Genomic DNA, 21,043 nt, shown 5'->3' with positions numbered 1-21,043 from the left:
TAGATGGCAAATATTATCCAAGAGAAGAATATTCTACAGTTGAAGATATGAGGTCATACAACTTGACATTAGATGCTATGAACTTTAACAACAACTTCACAACAACCATTAACCCTGAAATGCAAAGTTCTATTATGCCATATGTGAAAGTATGGACTCATTCAGGAGGTCAAAAAACTCAATATACAAATAGAGACCGTTCAAACTTTTGGCTTGGCATTCCATTTGCTGACTCAGAAGACTTTATGGGTGGTATTTCAACTGTTGGTACAGTTCAAATACAATATACTGGTGACAGAGACGGTCCAGATGAATTGAAAGCAAAGAAGTTTACAAAACCAATAGCACTTTTCACGGAAGATGCTCTTTTGAAGATTCGTTCGATGAAACCTGCTGGGCTCCTCAGATTGGCATAACGACAGCTTCCATCGAGCAGATTTTGGCAGGTCAGTAAGTTGTTCTTGAACTGACTTCTCTCCGTCAAATATTGACAGTACGCCAGTTTTGACATAATATTGTATTATAAACTTACCTTTAGAAATATCGGTCAGTTTTGAAGTTATATTTTTGTCTGCTTCAAGAACTTTCACCATTTCAGTTATACCAACTTTCTTTGCTTTATGAAAATATTTAGGTTCAGCAAAGACTGCTATTCTATAACATTTTCCATTGTTTGTGTAAAGAACTATTCTGTCAATGTATTTGTATTGTTTGTGTGTGTAAACTTTGTTTTGCTTCAATTCGAAGAGATACTCAAATACGTCCATCTTTTTATTCTAAGTAAAATGTCATTTCCGAAAAATAGAAGCGTAAGTGTTTCAAAAGGTTTAATGGCGGTGGCAGATGTGAAGTTAAATTCACCAACTCAAACAAACAGTCAAAGTGTTGTTGTCAATGTCAAAGACAGAGATGTTGAAGTGGGGAAACCATACGAAGACGAAGATGGTATAACAATAGTTCCTGTAAAAGAACAACCAACATATCCTGAAGTTAGCAGAGACTTAAGTTCTGTTGCAGATATTCGAAACGACTACCAACAACTGAAAGACAAACTTAAAACTCAGGAGAAGATTTGTCAAGCTTTAGGTATAATGTTAAACTTGGTCGAACACAACCCTGTAAAAGTGAACTCATATGTCATTGCACCTCATGAAGTTTTGAAAGAACTATTGAAACTTTTGACAGAGGCAGACGATATAAACATCAAAGAAATAGAACCCGACATTAGTTGCTGTGGTGTTTCATATAATGTCATTGACAAGATATACGTTATGAAAGGAGGTGAAACGTTGAACTTAAAATATAGTTTCCCAGACGTTATAAAAATATTTGACGACCACAACATTTCATTAAAATTTATTTGCTAAGTAAATGGCAGAAGACATATGGTTTATACTATTACGACTAAAAACCCCGAGTCATATAATTCTATAACAACAAACTTACAAAGTCCTCAAGGACGATATTGTAAACTAACCTTAAACACAATGACGACTAAAGCCTGTTTTGCTCTTTTGACACCAGAAGACTTTGTTGTTGTGAATGGTAAAAAATACTCCTTTGAAGATACTTACTCAGATATACCACCAACAGGTTTTGTTGACTTATTTAATACTTTAAGTACGGGTGTAACATGTGCTGCAACTAGAGCAGGTTTCATTATGTTTGGATGTCCGACTGAGTTTACTATAAACAATATGAGCTATAATACAAAACTTATATCTGGTTTTTACTACCAACAGTTTCCTATAACAGGAAAAGGTGTCATACAAGGAATGTCTGTTCCATTGACTTTAAGTACACCTATTTTATATATTGTTTCAAACTTAGGTTCAAAGTGTTATTCGAATGTCGACAGAAACTACTTATGACCAAAAGATACTTATGCGTATAAACAACACATTCTCTGCTGGTTTGCCTATTGTTCATTCGAATGCAGAGTTTTCAGCTTAGTAAACTCAAACACTTTAGCAAACATTAACTTAACCTTAGTTGACGCAAACTTTGTTCCTGTAAAACTTTTATGTCCTATGTATTTGTCAATGACGGCAGAAAGTTTCGAATTGGAAGATGCAACTGGTGAAAGTATTGTACTACAAGAACAACTTCAACAACAAATAGCTCAAGAACAACAAATGCAACAAATAGCTCAAGAACAACAAAGTCAAGAATAAAAAAAAATATTTTTTTTATTTTTATAAAAATGTACAGAATAGATGTTTCAGATTTTTATGACTTCCAAGCATTCAGAAATATGTGTCCATTTAGAGACTATAACAAAGCAGTCGAGAATTTGAAACGTTTAGTCATTTATGTCGACTCTGCCCCAGAATGTTATGTTATGAAAGAATGGGATGTTGTCTTTAACAAACCAAGAGCAACAATAGTGTCTGAACAAGAATGTAGACAGAAACTTAAGAAAATAAAAGTCGTACAAGTTGGTATGAAGATGTTAGATGCTTGGGATATCTTATTGTCAAAACTTGAAGATTTTTCAGTTCGTGGTATAAAGTTCTATACACCATCTCCAAACTTCTATTCTATCTTCACTGGATATAAATACGAACAAGTAGAATGGAAAGAAAATGTTATAGAAGCTGGTTAGACCATGTCAAAGAAATTATATGCAATGGAAACGAAAAGAGTCTATGAGTATATCTTATGTTGGTTTGCAAACATCTTACAACATCCAAGTGCTAAAAATGAAACTGCTCTCATTATAATTGGAAAACAAGGAACAGGTAAGAACACATTCTTTACAGATATCTTATGCAAACTGTTAGAGGCTATTCGAACCCTAATATGACAAACTTAGAAAACATCTGCGGTAAATTTAACTCTTCAATAGAGAATATGAAACTTATAGTATGTTAACGAACTTCAAAGTATAGATACAACAAAGTTTTGAACTCAGATGCTTTGAAGAGTCTTATAACAGACAAAGTTGGAGTTGTTGAAAGAAAATATAAAGACCAAAGAGTTTGTGAAAATGTTGCAAATTTCATTATGGTTTCAAACAATGCTGTTCCGATGAAGTTAGAAAGTTCTGACAGAAGATATGTAGTTGTCAGAACGTCAGATTCTCATATGCAAGATACAGAATATTTTGACGACTTAGCAGAAACTTTGACATCTGACTTTTACAACCACTTGTTCTCATATTCATGACATTAGATATTTCAAAGTTCAATCCAAGACAAATTCCACATACCGAAGAGAGACAAACATGTTAGAAGCAAACAAGAGTGTATATGAACTGTTCATAGATGAAACGACTTTTGAGTGTTTAGATGAAAGGTCATTGTACGATTCGTATAAACAATATTGTCAAGAATATGGTTATATGCAGCGTCTAAACGAACATTCTTGGCAAATGTCAAAAGTCTTTTAGACTACAGAATGGTGTATATACAAAGAAAAATTTTTCTGAGTAAATTTTAAAAAAAAATATTTTTTTATCCGATAAAAAGATGACGAAATTCATCTCAGTAAACAAGTACATGTCAGGACTTAAGAAGAAACTAGACCCATTCACATATTGAATGTTTACTTCTACCATTTTGAAAAGTCTTCATTCAGCAAAGTTTGGAACATCGAACCAGTTAAGTTTGCTATTGTGACTAAAAATGGTGCGAAATTTGAAGACTTAGACATAGAAGGTTTGTTAACAGTCAAAGAAATTTTGACAGAAGGTTCTCAAACCTTAAGAAGGCAAAGCATACAAACTTGTTCATCCAACAAAACTGACATCTGACTATGAAAGTTCTTTCAAATCAGACGATATTAAAAACTATCTGCGTTCAAAAAATGTAAACCAATATTTCATTGTCGACCAAAAACCATTCTGCTCTTGGTGTCATTGACGTTGTTAAAAATGTTAAGAGACTTAAACCAACCACAAGGTGGTGAAGTAAATGAAATTCATATGACGACAATATAGACACTTCTCCATGGCAAAGATGAGACAGTTTTAAATATTTACAATAGCCGTAAACAAAAAGGTTTGGGAAACCACTCCCCTGAAGAAATGAAAAACCCTGACTTAGAGAAAGACTATATATTTAATAATTTAGTCAAAAGAGACAAACAAGAAAGAATGCCGGCTTCAAACTTCAGAAAGGTGACAAAGTAAAAATAGAAATACCTAAACGCGACCCATATGAAAATACTATTGACTATGACAACAATGGGAACCCGACAGGTACTCACATTCGTGTTCGTAAAAATAGAAAAGAAATATACAAGAGAATATTATGAAGTTTTAGGCAAACATGGCAAATGTACAGACTGCAAGCAGAAGATAAAACTACTATTGTCAGACCTCGTTTCAAACTTGTCAAAGTCAAGGTGGTATACTTTCAAAGACAGTTCCTAACAAATATAAGACAACTCCTGACGAATATGCTAAAGAAGTTGAAAATGACGACTAAGCATTTCTATACCATGCCGAATACAGTCATGAAGGTGGCATGTAGTCTTTACTTTGTCCCGTTGTTTGTGTATTCCTGAAACGCGATGTGTATGGTTTCCTCTCCCTCAGTGTTACTCCAGTAACAATTCTATAGCAACTAGACGTTGTCTTTAACATCATATCCTTTACCTTTTGTCATTCCTGACCAATCCCAATATTTATGCCTATGCCCACCTCTTGAGATGTCTTAAATTTATGAGTGACTGTGTGCAGGTAAATTTGCACCTGAAATCGTTTTACTTCCACCTGTTTCCTTTAAGAGTTTGCACAATACAAAACCTGTCGACTATTTGAGTCCAAGTTCCAAAACCAAGTACTACTTCTGGTCTGGTAGAGTTCATTGACGTATAAATAGAACCTATAGGATATAATGTTTGAAAGTATTTCTGTCTTAATGTTTGAAGCTCTGTTTGTCTGCTTTCTTATCTAACATTGTTGTGTAGTTCATATGCTTCAAAGTTTCTGGCATGATCTCGATATTCCTGCAACTGTTATCTAAAATTGTTAAGAGTATTCTTTACGCTTGTACTTGGATTTCTAATGGTGCACTTGAACAAGGTCAAAGTTCAATATTATGTCGTCTGCTCTTTAACAGTAGTGAAGGATTTATGTGTATGGTTCTTATCCGCGGTTTGGTCATCTAACTTTTCTTGAAGTTCAATCTACGTCATAGATGTTAGTGTTGATGTTTTTGTGGGTATGGTTCTTTCTGTCCATGCGCCAAATATATTCTTTTGTTTGCATACATATTCTTTGTCAGCTTTGCTTGTCAACATCTGCTTTCAAAAGAAGTTCATTATAGGTTTCTCGTTTAAAGTTCCTTTTGTTGATTTATACAGACAGTATGGTTCTTACTGTCTTGAAACAGAAACTCATCTGTCATTGGGTTTAATGTCAGTTTAAGTTCCTTCTTTCAATGACTCTAGATATAGAATAGTTTGAAAAGTTTGTTGTGTTTCTTTATTTAGAGCTTGCATAATGAGTTGTCGTTGTGTTTGTAGTTCTCTCATAGACGCTGTTTCATTTGACATTTTTATTCTAGATAAAAATATATGCTTTCAATAGAAAAAGAAATTCTAGAGTTGCTACAACTAAACCATTAGATGAACTTTTTACTAATGTTCGGTCAAAAGTTTGAGACAGATACCGTTAAAGCATGAAGGCTATCGTTTTGACTACCCATTAAGATGGTTAAGAGACCCATCCGTCACAAAAGCTATTGGCTTTCGTAGAATGAAGTTCATTTCAGAAGCCATACATGGTTTCCCATTTACGGTCGCTTTGAAGTTCGATACTATAACAAAGAAAAACGTATGTATGAGAAATTTGAACAGGGAAAACTTTTACAAGTGAATTTGCTTGTAAACTTAGAAACAATCTTCAAGCTTTTCAAGAAAAAATAAACGATATCTATATCGAATATGCAAACCAGTATAACATTGACGAAGGAGAATACCATCTCGATATTATTTATTGCAGGAAAAATGCAACTGTTAAATTCAATAAAAATAGAAGACCTTGGAGAAAACGTTTAATTTCTACAAAATATAACAACTTGGCATGGTCATAGATTTATGAGGATGTTAAATTGCCTGCAGAATATCCATACACCCGAACTTTTATGAAGTCGAAAACCCTAATGGAACATATGAAAATATTTTCGACCCAGATGCTATTATTGTTTCATGCTCATTTTCTGGTGCGCAAAACTCTTCTTTCTTTGTCTGATGAATGTTTTTACGAAAAACCTACCTACAAAGTATACGACCACCAAGTGGAAGTATTTCAGACTTTCAGTATGGTTTACACAAGATGGAAGAAAAGAATAACTTTCCATATACCATGCGTTTTACTTTAGAACTTAGTTTATATACAACTACTATCGAACGGTAAAAATATAATTTTTAATACGGTTGAGGGTGTTGGATTTGGTTGCCAACTAGACTGTGGTGCAGGTTCAGGGCTGTTGTATAACAGGAGCTTGTTCTTCTGGTTCAGGGTCTTTAGGTATAATACCAACGAACTGACCTACTTTTTACCAATATTTTTTGACACCGTTCCATACTCCTCTTCCGACAGATTTTATTCCATTCCATATCCTCTTCCAACTCTTCTGAAGAAGTTTCCAATACTACTGAAGAAACCATTTACTACGTGTAAAAATCTAATGTCCGCCTAGTCTCTTACGTTTCCGTTGAGTTCCATAGCATTCTTTAACTGGAGCTCATACATTCTGTTTCTCCTCTGGTAGAAAACATATTCTGGGTCAACTCCTGTGTTCGCGTCATCTGCATAAAGTTGTTATATCCCACTTCAGGGTTTGTATAAAATCTTTCCATCTCATATTTGCATACCATGGTTAAGCCTAACGCAGCGTCATTTGACATGCAGTTTGCATTTGTACATCTGTTGGCACTTGACCATAGTTTTGCCATTGCAGTTTGTATTCTAACTTCATGGAATATTTTCTCGTTTTGGTTGTTCAGGTTGCTGTGCATTCGCTAAGTTCTGTGCGTCCATTTAATATTAGATAAAAATATCTCTTACGAGTACAATGATGAACATTTGCAGGGCATTGGTTCATCTTCATATTCTCTATATCTTCTGCCACGTCAAAAAATAATGACCACAATGGAAAAAACCTAAAACAAGTAGTCCTATTTCAAACCACATTTACTTACCAATAAAATTTCTTTGTTGTGACACTTTCTCCGGTTTATAGGACTCTCTCATATTTCTATCTTGTCATATCTAAACTCATTAGTCATGTATGTCCTCTAACCATCTCATAACGGTTTCCAAACCACTTTTATCGGATGTAAAGTAAAAGCATGGATGGTTATGTATAACGTCTAAAGTTCTAAAGAGTCTCTCAAAGTCCAGTCTACTTGGTATTGAAATCCCATGTGTTATAGATAGACGCGGGTCCACTATAAAAAAACATTCCTTGTCTTTATATTTTTCATACACTCTGTCCAACGACATCTCACAAAACTCTATACCCTCAATATATTTTCTATGTTCTTTTTGAAAACATTTGTATAGTTTAAGATATAAAAACTTTTGACATAAGTGTTTCAATGTCATGAACTCTTATAGAACCACTATATAATAGTCTAGCAGATATACTATCCCAGTCTATTATTCTTGCTTTTTCAAAACCTCTCTCACAATATTTTTCTTATCTAATGGTATACGTTCCATCTTACCTATAGTATCTTTTCTTTTAACTCTTTCAATATATTGTTTGTGTCTGGTATAGTTTGAGACGGTCCATATAGTTGTCGAAGTCATTGCATATAACTCTTGAGTCTGGATAATTGTATTGGCACAAATGGGATATATAGAAACTTCCACCGAACAAATCTACAAATGTTAGACCATTCGGTAGTTCTTTAAGTTCTCTCAATAGAATATCTTTACATCTACTCTTATTTCCAAAGAACGGTAACGGTGGTTTTGTAAAATTCATTTATATATAATAATAAAAATGTTTTTTCCTGAAAAGTGACAGAAAAGTGACAAAACATGAAAACATATATTAATTTGTGAAAAGCTCCTGGAAGCCCCTCGAATAAAAACTTATTTATACTAAGCATCTTCGGGCTAGAGGGCGCAACGCCTGGAAGCCCCACTACCTTTTTTTTTTTTTAAATTTATCCAAAAAATCAGCGTTGCTTCAATTGTCAATACCGATGAAGGTCAAGCAAGCAGAATCGAGGAGGCAGGCAGTTACAAGCTCAAGATAGAAACAGATCTGTCAGCAGCCATCAAAAAAGTATACTACATTTTCACCGATAATGACCAAGCTGCTCTTGGAGATCAAGATATTGATGGTAATAATGATAAAATTAAGAAATTCACAGAAGACCAAATTACACGCAAGGAAGGATACATCACAGTAGATGTTAGTGGTGTAAGTGGCGCTACAAGACATTACATGTCGTCATAGCAACTACTCAAACAGTAGATCAAGTGACCACAGATTTAAGATCTGAGGAATTCAAAAAGGAAATCAAAAATTATCCAAAAATCAGCGGTGCTTCAATTGTCAATACCGATGAAGGTCAAGCAAGCAGAATCGAGGAGGCAGGCAGTTACAAGCCAAGATAGAAACAGGATCTGCAGCAGCATCAAAAAGTATACTACATTCACCGATAATGACCAAGCTGCTCTTGGAGATCAAGATATTGATGGTAATAATGATAAAATTAAGAAATTCACAGAAGACCAAATACACGCAAGGAGGATACATCACAGTAGATGTTAGTGTGGTAGTGTGCGCTACAAGACATTTACATGTCGTCATAGCAACTACTCAAACAGTAGATCAAGTGACCACAGATTTAAGACTTGAGGATTCAAAAAGGAAATCAAAATTTATCCAAAAAATCAGCGCGTGTGCTTCAATTGTCAATACCGATGAAGGTCAAGCAAGCAGGAATCGAGAGAGGCAGCAGTTACAAGCTCAAGATAGAAACAGGATCTGCAGCAGCCATCAAAAAAGTATACTACATTTTCACCGATAATGACCAAGCTGCTTCTTGGAGATCAAGATATGTTGGTAATAATGATAAAATTAAGAAATTCACAGAAGACCAAATTACACGCAGGAAGGATACATCACAGTAGATGTTAGTGGTGTAAGTGGCGCTACAAGACATTTACATGTGTCATAGCAACTACTCAAACAGTAGATCAAGTGACCACAGATTTAAGATCTAGGAATTCAAAAAGGAAATCAAAATTTATCCAAAAATCAGCGGTGCTTCAATTGTCAATACCGATGAAGGTCAAGCAAGCAGAATCGAGGAGGCAGGCAGTTACAAGCTCAAGATAGAAACAGGATCTGCAGCAGCCATCAAAAAAGTATACTACATTTTCACCGATAATGACCAAGCTGCTCTTGGAGATCAAGATATGATGGTAATAATGATAAAATTAAGAAATTCACAGAAGACCAAATTACACGCAAGGAAGGATACATCCAGTAGAGTTAGTGGTGTAAGTGGCGCTACAAGACATTTACATGTCGTCATAGCAACTACTCAAACAGTAGATCAAGTGACCACAGATTTAAGATCTGAGGAATTCAAAAAGGAAATCAAAATTTATCCAAAAATCAGCGGTGCTTCAATTGTCAATACCGAGAAGGTCAAGCAAGCAGAATCGAGAGGCAGGCAGTTACAAGCTCAAGATAGAAACAGGATCTGCAGCAGCCATCAAAAAAGTATACTACATTTCACCGATAATGACCAAGCTGCTCTTGGAGATCAAGATATTGATGGTAATAATGAAAATTAAGAAATTCACAGAAGACCAAATTACACGCAAGGAAGGATACATCACAGTAGATGTTAGTGGTGTAAGTGGCGCTACAAGACATTTACATGTCGTCATAGCAACTACTCAAACAGTAGATCAAGTGACCACAGATTTAAGATCTGAGGAATTCATTAAAATCATATTTGGCAAACATGACAATCCAACTATTAATTTAATTCAAACTCCTGGAAAAGTTTATTATAAAATTTCTGTACAATTGTCTTGCAATCACAATCGATTTTCCAAGTTCAAATCAAGGATATTCGATTCTTGCTGCTAGGCAGACTTCCAAACCAGATTCTGTTTCTGGATACAATTACATGTTCAATTTACTGAAAATAAATATTCAATGCAAATTCCGATACAATCAAAGCTTCCAACTATGATCCGATATTTGTTGCTTTAATTTTGATCATTCAATTGTTTCTGAAAAAAAAAATTGATAATATTATAATTTGTGCCCCTCCAACCATTTCAGATTTTAAAGATATGAATTCTGATAAAAAATGTTTAATATTCAGCTGAACATTATAATCAATCTTTCATTAAAGCTGATGAGTAGAAAGATATGCCTCAAAGGCTTCTCCGATGTATCAAATTAACTCTCAAACACCAAAACCTGCTTTGTTAACTAAGAATGATGATGGATTTATCAATTTACAATCAAAGCTCCATCCGAAATCCCTAATAAACCAACAAATCACAGTCAAATTATCTATTAAAGATCCTGCTGGACAAAAAGCAGAAAAAGCATTAAAGATTGATGTTAAACAGTCGCCATACATAACAGAATCACCAGATAATTCTGAAGTTAAAGAAGCATATAAAGCAGAAGAGCCAATCATTGTTATTATTCAATTCAAGCATTTTGAGGAAAGGACAGGAAAATTCGAATATAAATTCTATGAAGATCAAAGTTATATTCCACTTCCTGAAAAGAATGTTAAAGAAATTTCTAGCGGTTCGAGTACATCTTCTAAGAAGCTCCTAGCTGATGATGGCAAAACATATCAACTTACCATACCAGCTCCTAAAATCGATGAAATTAGAGATTCAGAAGAAGCTAAGCTTCGGATCAGAACTGCTCAATCCGATGAACAAACCACCTTCAAATGTCTTCTCTAAAGAGATTAAACTTGAGAAGACAAAATATGTTTCAGGAGAACAACCAAATCCAACATCATCTCCTTCTAAGGGAGGATTATCTGGCGGCCAAATTGTAGGAATTGTATTTGCCGTTCTCTTGGCATTGTTATTTATTTGACTTATTGTCTATTTCATTTTCTGTAAGAACCATCAAATGATAGATCTTCTTCTGATATGAAAGAAGATTCTGGTTCTGGTGTATATGTTTAACTCATTGATCTTTATATTTATATTTTTTGTAAAAGCATTTTTCTTCTATAACTAAAAGCATAATATATCAATTGATTATTGTATCACCTGACAGAAAATGTTTTAATTAGTTGTGTCTGTTTCTCATATCTTAAAACAAGTTATTAAAATACTTTGTCTTAAGCAAACCTAATAATGCAGTCCACCGTTATAATTAAGATCAGGCAAATAGAATATAGACGGTTTTAAAATTAAATTTCTTGAATGCTAATCGCATTTATGGCGAGTTTATATTATAATTTCAACTATAGATATTAGTCACTACCACAAATATCATATCACAGATTTTTATGCATATTCAATTTAAAATAATCTTTATTTGATAATACGAAATAAAACTACTATAGTTTTCATCTAATCTATTAATGATCTCTCTTAGATCATCGATAAAATTAAATCTAAAATATTTTTCATTGATTTCCCAATAAAATCAGTTTAGCCTAAGGGAGTTTGCTTTCGCATTTCTATGTTGATTACTTTCATTTATATTATTCATGAAATTACAAAAATATTCCTTGATATAATTTGCCAATTCTTAAATTAAATGCTAATACTTCCTACATATCAAGTTTGAGCACAAGCTTGTTAAATTAGGAACATGACTGATATTTATATATATATTTGCCATTTGAAGTTTACAATTTGTAAAGTGCTCCAAACTGAAGTTTAGAGTTGGAGAAGATTTTTCTCCATACGAGATCCTTAACCTAAATACTGATTCTTCATACCCAATTTGAATCATTCGAGTAATTTACTTCAAAAACTTCAAAAATAAAATCATTTATATAAATGTTTCTGAGAATTCTTTTAAAATACATAACGTCAAAAATCTTTTAAAAAAATTAATTTGAGTTGCAATATATATTAATTCTTGTTGAAAATAAATATATGATAGTTTAGGAAATATGAATACATAAATTAACGTGAAACTTTTCAACGGAGAAGAATTCAGAAAGTTTTCTGAAAATATTTTCTAGATTTATCATTGATCGAAGAGAAGAATAATTTTAAATTGAATTCCAAAATTAAGAGTAGGGTAATTTTAGCTAAATGACAGCCGTAAAAAGTGACACACCATGAAGGGTGTATTACCGATCGTAATTCGACAGTTTAGAATTTAAAATTTTTTATGGAACGTTGCGAGTTCATAAAAGAATTTAAGGAATATTAAGCAAAGATTTGAATCAAAATCTTCGAACTAAGCCGATCGCTTCGCTCGCGGCTTTCTTTATTATTATTTTAAATTTGCATATTTCCATCAAAAGTCATAAGTAAAAATGTTCGTTTATTTTTACTAAGAAAAAAAGTTTTGATAATAAATTTTATTTTATTTCGAAAAGTAGCAATAATCGTAAAAGGGTATTGGATAGGGCTTGCTAAAGTAACTAATTTTAAGCTGTCAAATACTTTTGTTATTTTGAAGTAAATAGTTAAATTTGTATTATTTTTACTCCCTTTGAAAAACCTCAATTTTCCATACAGAGGGAACGGAAATAGCATCAATATCCCTGAGAATGTTGCGCATTCTCAGTTCCTCTATATTTCGAACGAAGCTCTCATCGGTCATTTTTTAATACTAAACGTTTTTTCCCTGTCACTTTTAGCTAAATATTGGAGTATTGCCAAAATTAAAAATTCTACAGCCATACGATTATTTTTGATTCAAATGCGGGTCGTTTAAATGGAAAAATAATCATTACTGAGAATTAACTTTTCCGATATGTTTTGGGTCGCTTCGTTCCCTGACACCCCCAAAAAGTCAAAAAGTGTAAATCTAATTCGGTAAAATTTGGAAAATTTTAAAAAAAAAAAAAGGTAGGGGGCTCCAGCATTCGTGCCTCTAGCCCTGAAGATGTTAGATAAATGAAGTTTTTTTGGTATGGGGTCCAGGCGCGTTGCGCCCTCTAGCCCTAAAAAATTTTGAGAGTCGCGCTGTTGACTTTTTTTGTAGAGCATCAAATAGTTTATAACTTTGTCCGGGACAAAGTGAAGGGTCTATCGTCGCTACAGGAAAACAGTTACGGGCGTTCCAAGAAGTATCTTTGAGAGACTCTTTAGAAACTTTAGACGTTATACAATAACCATCCATGCTTTTACTTTACATCCGATAAAAGGGTTGGAAACGTTATTGAGATGGTTAGCAGGACATACATGACTATGAGTTTAGATATGACACAGATAGAATATAGAGAGGTCATAAACCGGAGAAAGTGTCATAAAACACTGTCAATAAAACCGCTTTTTAACTTCACTTAAAATGCCACGTAAGCTACGTAAGAATATACGTAGAGGAAGAGAGCATTGAAACATCCAATAGTAAAACTGACACCACAACAACAGTGCAACAACAAATGCTGAATGACCCCACTATGTTGCAACAAATGTCAAGCAACCCTATCTTTTAAACCGAGTTATTGGTGCACAGAGTGGAGGTTTAAGAGCGGCACTTTTAGCGAAAATGGCAGGCTAGTGGAGCTGCAGACGGAACAGCTATAACCCTTCAAAGTCAAATGAATTTGAGTTCACTCAAAAATCAAATAACAGATGTCAAAAAGTCAAACTAGACAACAGAAACAAATAAGTGAAAACGAAAAGAAACTAGAATATGACAGACACACAAAGAAACTCAATGAGTTAAACGTAGAGAAAAGAAGAAAGAAGAACAACTGAAAGAACTAAGTACAGAGGAATATGCGAAAAGTGTCAGAAAAGCAGCAGAAGTAGCAAAAAGGAACAAGATGTTTTAAATTTGGAAACCATACTACTCAATTAAAGTACTGGAAGATGAAGAATAAAAACAAAAAGCCCTGAAACATATATGGATAGCGATGAGTATAAAAAAGAAGTTGAAGCAAATGTAAAGGCAGAAAAACTTTACAGTTGCAAAACCAAACCGTACAGTATGAAAACTTAGCACAAGAAAGTAAAATAACGACGCAGCCATGCAAAGGCAATGAAAAAGCGCAGAATATATAAAGCTAACAATGACTGGTTAGATGCCCAAGCCAACCTAAAGCAGCCCAATTATAGGTCAATAAGGACAAAAATACAAGCGGATGAGACAGTTCAAATGAAGCTTTAAGAATGCTGACTTTAGAAACGCCTTCGAAGCTCTTCATTAGTAAGGTGAAACTAGGTGAACGACTTCTCATCTGGAAAGAAACTGAAGTCTGAAGGTTTTCGACAAAGAGTTAAGAGAAGTAGCACAAAATATGACGAAAATAACAGATGCAGCAACGAGACAGGCGTTCAAAGGCCTATGACGCCTTTAGAGCAACTGTTGTGGAAAGTCAAGAAAAAGAGTTACAACAGACCAAAACAGACCTAGTAAATGCTTTCTTAAAAACGAAAAGTCAGGTGAGACATATGCTGCAGATGGAACATATGTGCCAGTGGTGGAACTTCTATAACTAGCTAGTGGAACTTAATATACCACCAAACCCTCCAAGGAAGCACCTGCACCAGGACTACCTAAAACATTACATCGTCACATGGACACAGACACAGGCATGCACCAAAACCAACACAACAACCAACAGTTCAAAATCCAACACAACAACCAACAACAACCACACAACAACCAAACAGTTCAAAATCGCACAAACAAACCAACAACCAGACACACACTCCACAACCAGCACAGCAACCAACAGTTCAAAACCCTGCACAACAACAACACACAAAACAGAGCAAGGACATAAAAAGAAGTATGAGAACAAGGAAACCAAGAATTCTTAAAAATGCTTAAGGAAAATTATGTTACCCAGATACTCTTGACTTTAGTGACAGATATAAAGAAGCTATTGAGAAAGTTCAAGGAAGGAAATTACTGACCCGAACCTATTTAGCTTTATGGTTCAGCACCAAATGGGATATAATTTCAAACCGTGAAAAATACAAGCTCGCTAAGGGATTATGATTTAATAGCATATCATCCAAATGACATGGATGAATTTACTCCGAGATATTTGGTGTCAGAGATAAATGATAATTCAAACTATATCTTCATGGAAACGCGTAAAAAATAGAGACGGAACGAAAGAAGAAAGGTTATGAGCGAATGACTAATAGGGAACTTGTTAAAAACGGTCTCGGAATATATGAAATGCCAGCAGATGAGTACAAGAACTCCACAGGAAGAAGTCAGATACAACCAGACATGGAAGAAATAGTTCAGCAACAACAGCTAGAGAGCCTGAAGGAAACGACACAGTCCTCCTTTGGAAACTAACTTCACAGAACTAGATGAAGATTTGGAACAGCCGAAAAATCTTGACCCTCAACAAGAGTATGGGAAATATGGAATTTTCCAAGAGTCTAAAAAAAATTCGGCTGACATAAGTAGAAGAATATCGAAAAAGTTTGCCGACATACAAAAGACTCCAACACAGATGAAAATATCAGCATAGAATGGAAGACTGAAAGAAAATGTAAGAAATACAACAATCCTTTTTACTTACGACATTTAACGTTCAATCTTTGCGCGACTCGGTGAAAATAAAAGGTTAAATTTCAACAAACATATAAAATGAAAACATTGTTTAAAGTTCATTCAGAACCTAACCAATATGGAAACAAACCTACTTTTGTTTCTGCAGACATGGAACTACAATGAGATGGGGTCATAAAGCTAATCCGATAGGTGGTTCTAAAACTTACAACCACAATTCCAAGAAGTTGTAGACGCAATGGAAGTGTCAATGGTGAACCAGATATAGCTGGTATTTTCAGCGCGGCTTTAATGCCATTGAAAGATCATGAAAGATGCAGATATTTGGACCAGTATGAAATGAACATGGCTGATGAATATAACACCTGACGTTCTAGAACATTTATCTCAAAGAACTACACAGAACCATAGAGATGGTATATTTGGTGAAGATTTAGAAAGAAAGGTAGGGAGGAGAAAGAAGAGAACCTATTGTACATGACCTTGCAAACGAAAGTTTCAAAATGTCATAAAAACTTACTTTGCAGACAATAACCGAGAAGGGATGAATATTTAAGAAAACTCAAATGGACAGTACCAAATGAAATGTTAGTATTGAAAAACATGTTCCTTGACAAAATAAAAACCAACTACAGAAATAAAGACGCAAGACTGAAAATTGGGTAAAGCTTTCCCATTCACAAAAAGATATTATTGGTAACATGGAAAGAAAACCAGAATGGCTACAAAACATATATTTGGGAAACGAGCATATTCCATATGGACAAGCTTTTTGAAGAGCTTGAACCGGAAACTCAGGAAAGAGGTCATGCAAACAATACAGCGAAGACTCAAATACAAACTATGACAAATCTTTCTAGGATATAGGTTACCTGAGATGGGCGACCAGAGCCAAAGGCAAAAAGGACATGGGAAATTTCAACATACTAGGTGAACATGAGGCAAAGATGCAACAACTTGAAGCAGAGGGCAAGTTACCCAAAAGCGAACACCAAAGAAGCAAGAGAAAGAGGTAGAACAAAAGTGAAAGTAGTGAAGAATAACTTCATCTAGTGAAAGTAGTGGCAATGAAGGAAAAAGAAGAGTTAAAAACTCAGTCAGGAAAGAAGTAAAGCTTGGTCGGAGTGGGTTCTATTTATGACACATAAATCCAACTATTCTATATTTTTACCCATATGAAATGTACGCCGCTCAGAATATAACGCCAACAGTTTTGGATGCCATGAACGGAAATGTTTCGAATGGGATAACGAATGCGACAATGCCATTAGAAGGTCAGAAATAGTTCCTGGAACTTACGAATATACAACTGCTGTTTCTTATGGAAATGTAGGTGAGTTTGGAGAAGGTTCTTCAAACAACAGTAGATATTGCTTGCGACAGGTTTCATATTATTTCTATTGACAACTCATTCTTATACGTGGAACAAGACATTTGAAATAAAACCTTCTGCAAGTTGGTCTGACAAGAAAGGTTGCAATGGAATTTTCTATGTCGGATACCAATATGCTCCAGAAGTTTTCATGGGATATAAATATATTCTAACTCTGACTTAGTTCAAACAGTAACATGGGCAAACTATGAATGGTTCGCTTTGAGAACTCAGTACAACCACAAGCTAGAGAACAAACAGACCAGTATGCAACTATTGAGAAAATAAGAAGACTTGACCCTAACGTTCCAGGAGTTTATGTTAACCTTTCTGGCAAATAACTGCAGCCACTACAAAGTAAAACTGAAACTTAGAGTTCCTTTGTCATCTTTCCTCATCTTCAGGTTTTTAAGATACTTGCCAAACTGGGCAGGAAAATTTCTATCGAACTTACTCCAAGCAAAAATAACTTAGTCATTGCACCAACACAAGACCCATTCACTATACTGAGCGAACTGGTCGGAAATTCTGTGCATTTTCAAAACAAAGTTGACTTAGACTTTGGTTTCTCAAACTTCAACACATGAAGTAAACTATTATTTCAATGCGTGCTGGAGTATTGGGGACCCAGTTAAGTTCACATGCGAAAAATTATGAATGCAAAGAATAGAAAGCAGACTTGCAGTCTATATGTTGACCCAGATATTTCAAATGCTTTAGCTGCCAAATATATTGCAGTTCCACTTATGTTCCCTATACACCAAATATCTGTCAAAGACTTTGCAGGTGAAGTTGGAAACCAAAGTGCTGACCCAGGGCAAGAACAGATATTGCCTTAAACAACTGCAATGAAACATGCAGATACTATGTTTGTACTGTTCAGACGAACTATAAATGACTATTCTTGTTCTACAACCCCGGTATTAAATATCATAAACATAGATGGCAAATATTATCCAAGAGAAGAATATTCTACAGTTGAAGATATGAGGTCATACAACTTGACATTAGATGCTATGAACTTTAACAAAACAACTTCACAACAACCATTTAACCCTGAAATGCAAAGTTCTTATGCCATATGTGAAAGTATGGACTCATTCAGGAGGTCAAAAAACTCAATATACAAATAGAGACCGTTCAAACTTTTGGCTTGGCATTCCATTGCTGACTCAGAAGACTTATGGGTGGTATTTCAACGTTGGTACAGTTCAAATTACAATATACTGGTGACAAGAGACGGTCCAGATGAATTGAAAGCAAAGAAGTTTACAAACACAATAGCACTTTTCACGGAAGATGCTCTTTTGAAGATTCGTTCGATGAAACCTGCTGGGGCTCCTCAATTGGCCTATAACGACAGCTTCCATCGAGCAGATTTTGGCAGCAGGGCAGTAAGTTGTTCTTGAACTGACTTCTCTCCGTCAAATATTGACAGTACGCCAGTTTTGACATAATATTGTATTATAAACTACCTTAGAAATATCGGTCAGTTTTGAAGTTATATTTTTGTCTGGCTTCAAGAACTTTTCACCATTTCAGTTATACCAACTTTCTTTGCTTTATGAAAATATTTTGGTTCAGCAAAGACTGCTATTCTATAACATTTTCCATTGTTTGTGTATAAAGAACTATTCTGTCAATGTATTTGTATTGTTGTGTGTGTAAACTTTGTTTTGCTTCAATTCGAAGAGATACTCAATACGTCCATCTTTTTATTCTAAGTAAAATGTCATTTCCGAAAAAATAGAAGCGTAAGTGTTTCAAAAGGTTTTATGGCGGTGGCAGATGTGAAGTTAAATTTCACCAACTCAAAAAAAAACGTCAAATGTGTTGTTGTCAATGTCAAAACAGAGATGTTTGAAGTGGGGAACCATACGAAGACGAGATGTATAACAATAGTTCCTGTAAAAGACAACCCAACATATCCTGAAGTTAGCAGAGACTTAAGTTCTGTTGCAGATATTCGAAAGGACTACCAACAACTGAAGACAAACTTTAAAACTCAGGAGAAGATTTGTCAAGCTTTAGGTAATAATTGTTAAACTGGTCGAACACAAACCCTGTAAAAGTGAACTCATATGTCATTGCACCTCATGAAGTTTTGAAAGAACTATTTGAAACTGTTATCTTGGTGTAGGCAAGCAAATCAGCATCTATCGCCCACTTGACTACTTAAAGAGCATACCGAATAGAACATCAGAAACAACCGACATTAGTTGCTGTGGTGTTTCATAAGTCTTTGTCAACAACATAGTCGTCATGTGAAGAACCTTTAGCTGTAGGTATGTTGACTCGGATATTGACATTTGCCAACGGTGCAATTTTTGCCAATTGACCTCTGAGAATGTACCTTGTCTTCACACATGACTCAAGATACTTCATTTTCTCATCTGTAACAAGACCAGAGTTCCTGAGACATGTAAGAATACAAGGTTCATTGACAATTGTTTCAATTGAATTGTAAATTCCATACCTTGTCAAGTCAATGTCAGACTTATTTATGAACGGGAAGTATCCAGCATGTTGTCTGACTGCTTGAGGGTTAGGTTGGTACCATTCGAACTTGACACTTGCAATTCCTTCAATTGCATTCAAAATGTCTGAGTCGGAGTCAACCATTTGTTCTCTCTTTGTAGTCTTGAAAGCGTCAAGAAGTTGTGCGGCTGTTGTGACATTGCCATGTGCATAGTAAATGTGACCATCCAAATCTGTTATGGTCAATCTGAGATTGTGTCCTTTCTTATTTCCGTCTTGAATTGCAGCAAGTACACCCATGAAGCCTTCTTTGTTCTTTCCTTCGTCAAAGTTTACTGTAAAGGTTCGACCAGATGTAATTTGACTTCTAACTTCACGATACTTTTCATATTCATATCTTGTTCTTTCCATGGGAGCATGTGCGTCTTCACCTTTTCCTTTTTTCCTTCTCAAAGGATGCAATTGTTCGTCATGTTTCCAGTAGAATCTGGCAAAGCCGTCGTGTCCTTCAACTTGAGGTTCACTAACATCGAAAGGCATGTCCATAAGACGTTCTTCTTCTAACCTCTCTAGTCTGTTTGGATAATTGGCACGTGCTGTTTCCAAATCCATTTCGTAGCGAAGACCAGACAATTTGTCATAGACTTTTATGGGTCTTCCCTTCCTATATTTAAAATTCTTCGAAACTCTCCAACCATATCTTTGTAACTCTGCTTTTATTCTAGCAGACTTTCTGTCCATTCTATATGGGGGCATTTTTATAAAAATAAAAAAATATTTTTTTCTTTACTTTACATAACCGCCTGCTGCCATAAGTCTTTGACGCCAACCCATACCAGCTAATGAAGGTTGACTTGGTTTAGTTTGGAAACTAAACTTTGGTTTTGGTTTATCTTCAGTTTTTGGTTTTTCTTCTTCTATCGGTTTTTCGTCACTTTTCGGTTCCTCTGACTTTACTTCACTTGCAGGAACAGTTGTGTCGTCAACATCTTCATAAATATCATATGCCATTTGTTTTTGTTTTCCTTTCAACTTTTTGTGTTTGTTGTAAAGTTTAGAATATTTCGACTCTAAGTCAATGAGATGTTCTATAATGAACTGTTGGTCAGTGAAGTAAACTTTTCCATCTGTTGTCTCGAAAGCTCCTTCAGACTTCAATATTTTATTTGTGAGAGTCTGTTTCTTTTTTGAGATACTTGCCGTTCCATTTTTATGAAAAGTGACTTTGTAGTTAGGGTTTGTATTTCCAGACCTGGCACTTTCTATTATTGAATTTTTCTCTTCATCTGTAAGTTCTTTGACAGGTTTTGACAATGGTTCTGAACTTTTTGTTTGTGGTGTCAAATCTACCGTTTCAACTTCTTCGGTCATTTCATCTCAGTAAAAAATTTTAGTTTGGTTTGTTTTCAACTGGTTGTTGAGGTTTTTTAAGTCGGTCTAAAACTTCCTGAGGTATAGGAAGAACTTGACAAACACGTTGTGTAACTGCTGGAAGCCGACAAATCCATCTTGAACCCATTTGTCTCAATGCTGTATTGTTCATTTCATCTCA

At 34.8% G+C, this 21,043-nt stretch overlaps 4 protein-coding genes across 4 annotated transcripts, besides 3 other annotated features; 1 reads left to right on the top strand and 3 right to left on the bottom strand.

Annotated features, from left to right (window-relative positions):
- Window positions 1-8,123: part of a mobile genetic element that runs on past the window's edge.
- Window positions 831-1,367, top strand: TVAGG3_0567100 (protein of unknown function, DUF4106 family; the record flags this gene model as incomplete). Its single annotated transcript, XM_051238645.1, has 1 exon — window positions 831-1,367. One exon carries the CDS (start codon window positions 831-833, stop codon window positions 1,365-1,367), a length of 537 nt encoding a protein of 178 aa, XP_051096469.1.
- A 4,097-nt stretch (window positions 8,124-12,220) lies between the features above and the next one.
- Window positions 12,221-12,806: a mobile genetic element.
- A 186-nt stretch (window positions 12,807-12,992) lies between these two features.
- Window positions 12,993-21,043: part of a mobile genetic element that runs on past the window's edge.
- TVAGG3_0567070 (uncharacterized protein) lies at window positions 19,332-20,232 on the bottom strand (the record flags this gene model as incomplete). Its single annotated transcript, XM_051238644.1, has 1 exon — window positions 19,332-20,232. A coding segment is annotated over one exon (901 nt), but the record flags the coding sequence as incomplete, so codon positions are not given.
- Window positions 20,278-20,862, bottom strand: TVAGG3_0567060 (phage tail repeat-like family; the record flags this gene model as incomplete). The annotated part of the gene is made up of 1 exon (XM_051238643.1): window positions 20,278-20,862. One exon carries the CDS (start codon window positions 20,860-20,862, stop codon window positions 20,278-20,280), a length of 585 nt encoding a protein of 194 aa, XP_051096467.1.
- TVAGG3_0567050 (uncharacterized protein) lies at window positions 20,882-21,034 on the bottom strand (the record flags this gene model as incomplete). The annotated part of the gene is made up of 1 exon (XM_051238642.1): window positions 20,882-21,034. The coding sequence occupies one exon, from the start codon at window positions 21,032-21,034 to the stop codon at window positions 20,882-20,884; it is 153 nt and encodes a 50-aa protein (XP_051096466.1).

This window comes from Trichomonas vaginalis, chromosome II (genome assembly GCF_026262505.1).
Source record: "Trichomonas vaginalis G3 chromosome II, whole genome shotgun sequence".
In the NCBI taxonomy this organism is placed as follows: Eukaryota; Parabasalia; order Trichomonadida; family Trichomonadidae; genus Trichomonas; species Trichomonas vaginalis.
This window is presented reverse-complemented; position numbering and strand designations above follow the sequence as displayed.